General features: G+C 48.7%; 1 protein-coding gene across 1 annotated transcript; it reads right to left on the bottom strand.

The window, feature by feature from the left end:
- Positions 1 to 2,686: 2,686 nt before the first annotated feature.
- LOC140684708 (TOG array regulator of axonemal microtubules protein 2-like) lies at positions 2,687 to 8,052 on the bottom strand. Its single transcript, XM_072933445.1, has 4 exons — positions 7,912 to 8,052; positions 6,526 to 6,742; positions 5,384 to 5,470; positions 2,687 to 3,154 (listed from the first exon to the last, which is right to left on the bottom strand). Exons 1-4 carry the CDS (start codon positions 8,038 to 8,040, stop codon positions 2,919 to 2,921), a joined length of 669 nt encoding a protein of 222 aa, XP_072789546.1. The 5' UTR covers positions 8,041 to 8,052; the 3' UTR covers positions 2,687 to 2,918.
- Between the last annotated feature and the right edge of the window lie 232 nt (positions 8,053 to 8,284).

The raw sequence follows: 8,284 nt of genomic DNA, 5'->3' as shown, positions 1-8,284 counted from the left end.
AAGAGATTTCCAAAGGACTTTCTGTCCTAGGAGGTTTCCCTATTTCTGCCAGTGCAAAACCAGGCAATGTCCATGAACCTCCTTCACTCCTCAAAGGCTTCAGCTCAGAAAGTGCCCCAGGGAAAGGTTTTCTGCTTCAAGGGCAGGAGGAAGGAGTGGGAACAATTGTTATTTCATGCTAAATTCCTTCCTTTGCTCTACTAATTTTGAATCTAGAAAGGCTACAGGGAGAGAAAAGCCATGTGCAGCATAGAGAAGATGTTTCCTTTTCCTGCACTGCATTTCCTGGGCACCAAGGTACCATTCCAGCTCCTGCCACTCAACACTTCACACTGGAGGAATTTTCACTGCACCACCAGAGAACACTCCCAGTGACTGGGCTTTGGGAGAGTCCACTGAGCCCGTCAGGGAATTGAAAGGAACTTTAAGGAATGTTCAAAAGAATGGGCTTGAACCAAGCTTTCCAAATGTCACCTCATGGTCCAGATTCCAATGGTCATTTCAGGACAGACATGCCCTGTACCTACCTGCATGGTCAGAGCTCTTCTCTTGGCTACTGCTGCTGGGTCTTGGCCTGGAGGAAATGGAGGACAAAGGAACAAATGAGGAGGTAGAAAGAGAAGGGAGGGAATGAGTGTGCCATGAAAGGAGGCAAACCTTCTTAGCATGGTCACAGATGAAGGAGGAAAGGCAACACATAAAGATGCACAACAAGATGCAAGGCTGATTAATTGTCATTAAGCTTTCAGCTGCTGTTGTCGCACAGAACTGGCCACGCTCTGGGTGAAATAATAGCCAAGCCCAGCAGAGGACCCATCTTGAGGTGCTTTGAAGCCCTGCCTAGTCTTCCCCACCACCACCTCTGCTCTTGGGCCATTGCTGTTGGGTTTGACATTGTGCTGGCCCTTCATAGATGGGCAAAATGCTGAATACACAGAGGTCTGCCTAAATACATGGGACAGCTGACAGTGCAAAATAACAACATGTGATGCGAAGAGTGAGCTGAACAGCCCCCTGGAGCAGCAGACACCTTGGCTTACCTCATCTCCTGGGACTCCTGGAAATCCAGCTGGAGAGAGCTTTGCACAGACCCTGCAGCACTGCCAACAGGGAGACTTCCTGCCTTGCGTATTGGGGGGAGCAGAGGTAGTCCCAGTGACCCCTTCTTCACTTCTCCCCCAGGGGTATACAGCAAGGAAGCCTGGAAAGAGTAGACCACAGTGCTCAGATCAAGCATCCAGCCTTGCCCCCATTCATGCCTCAGGACATTTAGCCATGCTATTAGGTGACACCTGGCAGGAAAGGACAAGTCAGACTGATGGGGCAACTTGGCCCAGGATGGGGAATGCAAAGGGAACTGCTGAGGGAGAGACTATGTCACACATTTGACACCTCTCTCCTCACACTCACTCAGTCTGCAAGTGTGGCTACATTTAACATGTGTGGCATCAAGAAGTTCTGGGTGCCACTGGCTCCACTGGCATTTTTGGATGGCACAGGAGTGGGTTTAGATCACTGATCTCTCCCTGCTCCTAAAGGTACCTAACAGGCAGTGCTGATCTCCAGACAAGTCCCCACAAAGCCATTTTGCAGGATGTCAAACCCTGCTTTTCTCAAGCCCCTCATTGCTTCTGCTGCTGCCCTTCCCTCCTACAGTTCCCCAGCAGCCTTTGAGCCCAGATGCTGCTGAGCTCTCAGGGTGCTCGCTGCTCTCCAGCTCCCACACTTCCATCATCTCAGGCTCACTGGCATTTAGGGAGTTCAGCAGAGCTCCCTGTCCTGCAGCTCTCTGCAAGGTCTCAGCCTGCCCAAGTTCTTCCAGGCCTCCATGCCATGGCCAGGAAGGGAGGTGAAGGCAGCAGGGGCAGACTCACACCCATCCTGAGCATCCCATAATTTCTGGCCAAGCTAAAGTGCCAAATCAGGACCACTCCAAACCTCAGTGAAAGGGTCAATTCCTGTCAGGGTAAAGGTCTCAGAGCTCTGCCAACAGCACAGAAACTGAAAATTTACCACACAGGACTATGCTTGGTCTCCTTACCTTATGTCCTTTTCCATCTGAAATCAGTCCCTGTGGTTTTCTACTCTCCTCATCCCAGCTGATGACATTTTTCCCCTTCTCCTGCTCTCCGCTGCAAACCTGGCTTGGCTTGGTAGAAGGAGAGCTCTTTGGGATGGGAAGCTTGGAGGGAAGGAGCATCAAGGGACTCGCCGGGGAAAACCTCTTGGCAAGAGGGTAGCCAGTCAGGCCTGCAGAGTGGAGACACAAAATATAACAGAGGCCACAATGCAAATCTAAAACATCTGGAGCTCAAGACTTCATGGGACAGATTCCTTGGAAACTTCTAAAGAGCTGCACAGGGAAGCATGCTCCTGCTGGCAGCCCCTGGAGCAGGCCAGGGGAAAGCCCTGACCCACTGGCACAGGGCTGCCACAGGAACAGCCTGGCCTCTGGGCTGCCCTGGGACAGCAGGAGCCCAGAGCCCTGTGCTTCCCAGGAATGGCTCAGCTGCACATGCACCCTCCTGCTCCTCTCCCTGCCCCACGGCTGAGCAGCCCTACAGCTCCAGGGGCTCTGGCAGAGCACAGCTCATTGCAGGGCACATGCAGGGCACAGCTGTTCCCTGGCAATGTGCACAGGCTCTCTGGGCTGCCACAAGAGCCTTCCTCCCACCAGAGAGCGGCCCAGCTCCCCCCTCACCTTTTTGTGAGGCTAAGCCATGCTCAGCCTTCACATTGTCCTCATCAGTCTGGAGCTGCTTCAGGGCCCCCATGTCACGAGTAGGAAGGGCGATGGAGAGAGCGGGGCAGATGCACACCCTTCCTTAGTGTTTTGTCATTTTTGGCAGATGGTAAAAAGTCACATCCGGAGTTGTCCAAGTCAGAACTTTGTCATCTTTCTGGAGAACATGAAACCTTCAGCAGCCCAGAAGTTTGGAGAGGTTTTCCTGCACGCGTGGAGGCTTGCTGGCTGCACACTTCTTCAGCTTGGTGCCCATCACCTCGTAGAGGGCCAGGGCAAGCTTGGTGGCCACAGTGCGGACGCTGGCGCTTCGGACAGGCAGCGCCTTGTTCTCCAGAAAGGACCAGAGCACGGGCAGGGCGTAGCGCTCCACGACTTCAGGGCTCCTGGCATAAACCCACTCCACAAGCACTGCCGGGAGAGAGGCACAGCTTCTTACCCACCAACCTCCATGCAAACAAGGATCTACCTCTAGTTTTGCTTCTTGGAAGTCTCTCTGGCAAAGATCAGTGAAATACCACACAGAGCCCCATGATCCAGAAACAGACAAAGCAGCTGGTAATCCTTGAAACAGAACCACCAGTCCCTCAGGACTAATTTCTTCAAACAGAGCCTTGTCCCTGTGGCAGACTTTGTACCGTTACTAAATTATTTCACTATTTGTTTCTGCATGAACAATGAATGAAATGTCAAATTGCCTTTTATTGCCATTCAGAAGTTGTCTAAACCCACACTGAAGATTTGGAAATACACCATAGGGTGGCAGTTGAGTGCTTTCTAATAAAAGGGGTGATTCAGATTTGTAACTTCCATGTAAAGTTCCAGAAGTCTAATCTGGCTCCCCTTTGCTCAGTGGCACACAGCAAAGGGCAGTATTAGAACACACTTCAATGCTCCAGCCCACCAGAGGTGGCTGCTGCTTGACAGCTACATTAGAAACATCGGTGACCAGCTGGTGTCTTTGGCAGAATGCTTTTGTGGCTTCCAACACGGAGCTGTTTCAAACCTCAGCGTGTCTTAGAGAATGACCCAGACCCCATTGCCACGGCATTTGAGCATCTTCATGTTTTAATGGCATTTCACCTCCCAATGTTAGTGGCATTTTTTCTTACAATGTGCACTGAAATAGGGGCATAGAGAAAGAAAAATGCTACACAGGGGACTGAAAAGTAACCAAAAGGCAAGTGTTTTCTCTCATTGTCTCTGAAATCTGCTCTCTGCTCAATTTCTGAACTGAACTATATCAAACACAGACAAACCCTTTCTAACAACAGGCTCCTTGCCTGGCAGCTTTGACTGAGAGATTAAAATCTGAAATGCTCTGGAGACCAGTCTTATTTTCTGATCAGGCATAAAGTTATCTAGTAGCTACTTATTATTCTGTGGTGGAAGAGACTTCATTTTCTCTATGCTGTTAATCCACCAGCAGTCATCAACACTGAAACAGCTCCTGAAAGTACCCAAAACCAATGCTGCTAAGCAGGAAAGGTGTAATGGTCCACATTTTAAAATGACACTTCATTTGAATTTAAATGCAATTAAAGACATTGGTCACTATGGAACTTGAGCAGAGAAAGAGCTGTCTCTTCCCACTAAACCTCAGAGAGGACATTTGCACTTTCTTAAGGAGTCCTCATTTTTGTTTATTCCTTTATCTGAAAAAGAGACCAAAAGAACTGCAAAACTATATTCCCTATTCCTGGAGATCTACTTTATTCAAATGCTTCTTGGTGGTGGTTTTAAAGAGCCTTTGACATTCCCAATCGCTGAACATGCCCTGTTCAGATTCATAAGGAAGACACAAAGACTATGAAACCTTGTATTGAAAGATGCTGGCATAATTAGCAGTGCCATTAGCCCCAGTTAAAGCCAGGCTATCAATTGTCTTCTCTGCTATATATTGAGATTGTAATTTTTCCATTCCTTGGCTACTGCTGACACAGCAAGCTCCTCTGAGGAATCAATTATCAGCTGCATTTGTAGCTGATTTTGGACAGCGCTGACACAGGAAGAGGCTATTTGCACAGCCTGAAATGCTCAGTCCAGTGCCACTTCCACAGCACAGGCAGGCAGCCTCAGCACTCTGCTCCTGCCCCTCTGCCCCTGGAGGCTGCCTTGCACTAAATCCATGCAAGGATATGTGTGATAGACTCTAATAGAGTATATGATAGAGTGAGAGACACTCTGTGTGGTGAGTTTTGACCTAAGCTGTGACCCCCAGGCTCCGCATGGTTCAGCCTCAAAACTTGCCAGGAGCAAAACAAGAATTCTGTGAGAACACAACAAACTGATCCCCTGAAACAGCATTTGCCACCATTTTTCCTAAAGGGTCACAGATGTCCCTGAGCCTCCAAGAGAGGAGCCACCTGGGCTGTTTTTAGCCCCTTCCTATCCTGGAAATGGTTCTGAGGTGCCCCAGTGGGAGCTCAGCCCCGAGGCCGAGCGCCGCCCCCATCTCAGATGCTGCACAGCTCTGCAGCAGCCAGGGAAAACCTGCCAGAGACACCTGCCCTGGGCATTGGGCAGGAGGGACAAGCTCAGCACCTCCTGATGTGGAGGAGCTACTCTACTGTCTATTCCCAGGCATTCCCTGTAAATAATCCCTTGGAGGACCTCTTGGCTTCCAAGGGAAGGCCATACCTGTGATACACTCCGTGACAACCAGCAGAGCTTCGCCACTCAGTTGTCTCCGTTGGTTGCTGAGCTCTTTCATCAGTGATACTTTATCTACAAGTGAAACACACATTGCTGCTCACTCTTCCGAGGTCATAGCAGAAAGGACAGTGGGGAGGGAAAGGGCAGGGGCCACCCCATTTTATAAAAGAAAGTCATATTCTGCTGACTTTTGAATCCTTTTCTTCTTTCCTTCCAGCCTACTTGGCAGGGTTAAAAGTTCCAAAAGAAAAGCTCTCCTTTCACATTTGAAAATCCAAAGTTGTCTGCTGTACCAGGAGCTAAGTTAACACATTTCACATCAGGGATCTCAAGAGTTCAGTTGCATGTAAGCAGTGAAAAGGTTTTGCATCCCACAGCAAAAAGGAAGAACTCCATCCTTGGGACACAGAAAGGCACTGAGTCAGGCAGTTCATGAATTCACAGAGCAGCTGAGGTGGAGAAAGTGGAAACAGCCCCTGAAGACCTACCTCCTCAGCACTCAATTCTTCAGGCATTTTCAGAGCTGACATAAATCTGTGTGGCAAAGGAATTCAGAGCCTCTCTTGCCTAATTAGGTATTTGCTAGAGAGACCTTGCCCCATGCAAAACAACATGTGGAACAAGGCATTATTGCCAGCTGCATTTAGACCAGTTTGTTCTAAGGAAATGAACTTGGTGAATCCTAAGTTGCCCTTTGAAAAAAGAAGACAAAGAAGAAAGGTGGAAAATAGGCAGCTAATGCCCGTAATGTAGAGCCTTCAAGGTGGATGCTCTGCAGAAGCTCTGATGGGCTGGTGTCCCTTCATGCCAACAGCAAAGCTGTTCATTTGGGAAGTCAGATGGGGCCCAAGCAAACTTTGCCTCTGAATTGTAGCAAAGCTGTAGTCCAGGACTTTCTCTTCAGATCAGCAGCACAGAGCCAAGGGCTCCTGGGACTTTTGGGGATTGCTGATCCCATTCAAGCCTCTTGGAGGACTGGTTCCTAAGGACTGCACCTCCAAAGCTTCTGGTGGGTGTCTGCGGGAGCGTTCCACAGACAACAGCAGCTGTCAAGGCACTCAGCGTTCTCTTGCGTCGGAGAGACAGAGACGCAGTTGAGGAGAGTCCATGCCAGGGGTCAGCCTCACCTAAATGAGCAATGGATCCTTCCAGCGCTCTCACAGCTGCGGCACGAACCCCGGGATCCTTTGAGTTTAGATTCTTTGTTATTCCTTCCACCAAACGGATGATCACGGGGCTCAGGGCATCTTCCAGGAGGCCGATGATTTCTGCCAGCACGTCCAGCGCCTTCTCCTTCACTCTCTTATGCGTGTCACATAGTCTCAGGTCAAAATAATCAAAAATCTGCAAAGAGAACAAATAACACGAGAACTTGATTAAAATGACCTTGTTTGAAGAGGGGATGTAGAAATGAGCACTCAGCAATGTAAAAGGTGAAAGTCATCCTTCCTGTCAGGTCAGCCCTTGCATGCACAATTTCAGTGTTTTCCTGTGGGCCACTCGCTGCAATGGTTCTGCAACCTCATGCAGGTTGAAAGATTTTCATCTGTTTTGAAGAGGTTTGGCTGGGGACAGAAGAGTTCCCTGGATGTTTCTCCCCAGCTATAAATCATTCAATCAATTCCCTTTATTAATTGAAAAGACTACCTTTGCTTTACAAGAGTGGAAGCAGATATTTACAATGCCCAGGTTCCTACACAGTTGCCTCAGGTACTGAGGGCAATTATGATTTTGCCAAAACTATGGCTGGAGGAGATCTAGGTTTTCATTTGTTTGTCTCAGAACCTGTGTCTGGAGGAGGGCAGGGCTCTGATCAACTCTTCCAGGACTCAGACCATTTCTCTAACAGGTAGACTTCTGAAATGCAATGTGCTGTACAGCTCTCATTAGAGCAGGCTCAGTCCCTTGACAGGCACCAATTTCTGGAAGAAGGGGAAAAGCATCTACTGGGAGGAGAAAGGATAGATCTGTCCTTAGCTGTTTTCCTCCTTTTCCAAAGAGAAAAAAAGGCCCCCAAGAAGGGTGAGCACCATCTTTACCTAGAGGAATAGGCACAGGGATGGAAATGAGTAGCCAGAGTTGTGCCTGTGCCAGACAAGATGGAGTTTCCAGAAGTATCCTTTAAAAACATTTAGTTGAAACCAACCCAGCCTGAAACGTCTCTTCCCCACTCAAACCCATTTTTTGTCCAGAGAATAAGTGCCATTATTGCTTTCAATGGCTGGATTCTCTTCACCTAACCCAACTGGGAGTAGGAGACAGCAGCAGTTAAACCAGCAGAAAATTCCGTCATCATCTGATCAACAGCATCAATAGACAGCTGCCAGACAAATATAGCTGGACTGAAAAAACTTGTCCTGAAGCCTGGGACCTGAATTAAATTTCTCTGGGTAAGAGGGACCAGCCTGTCCCAAACAGCCAGGATGTACTGCCAAGACACACTGAATTAACTTTACTTCTCCAGGCCTGGGAAAGGAGCTGAAGGAATGGAACAATGAAAATACCCTACATACTTGGGTAATGTTAGTGGAGATGAGCTGGGGTCTGGTTTTGCACAGCTCTAGGAGGAGTGCCACTCCTTCCATCCGTATCTGAAACTCCTTGGCTTCCAGGAGGTGGTAAAGCTTCTGGAGCGGCTTCATCTCTTCCACAGCTCGAGGTAACGTGACCTGGACTTTTGCACGGTGTAGGAGGCGTCCATCAGAGGTAGACTCCACCCTGGAAAATAAAACCAAAATAGGACCTCTTGGTGATAATAGCTTCAGTTAATTGTGACCAAAACACCTTGAGGAGCTTTCCTAGTGATGTGATTTCAAGCTAGAATATCATGAGGCTCTGAAGAACAACGTGAGCCTCATGCCAATCATTACAAGAGACAACCTGCAA

Source organism: Taeniopygia guttata, chromosome 9 (genome assembly GCF_048771995.1).
Source record: "Taeniopygia guttata chromosome 9, bTaeGut7.mat, whole genome shotgun sequence".
Lineage (NCBI taxonomy): Eukaryota > Metazoa > Chordata > Aves > Passeriformes > Estrildidae > Taeniopygia > Taeniopygia guttata.
The sequence above is the reverse complement of the archived record's forward strand: the minus strand, read 5'-3'. Positions and strand labels throughout refer to the sequence as shown.

Excerpts from the sequence above, each read along its gene's own strand:
- LOC140684708 (XM_072933445.1), bottom strand. The coding sequence starts at position 8,040 with ATGAAGCCGCTCCAGAAGCTTTACCACCTCCTGGAAGCCAAGGAGTTT. Across the intron at positions 6,743-7,911 it reads TCTCCACTAACATTACCCAA|ATTTTTGATTATTTTGACCT; the intron begins GTATGTAGGGTA and ends TTCTCTTTGCAG. Across the intron at positions 5,471-6,525 it reads AGGATCCATTGCTCATTTAG|ATAAAGTATCACTGATGAAA; the intron begins GTGAGGCTGACC and ends TTTCACTTGTAG.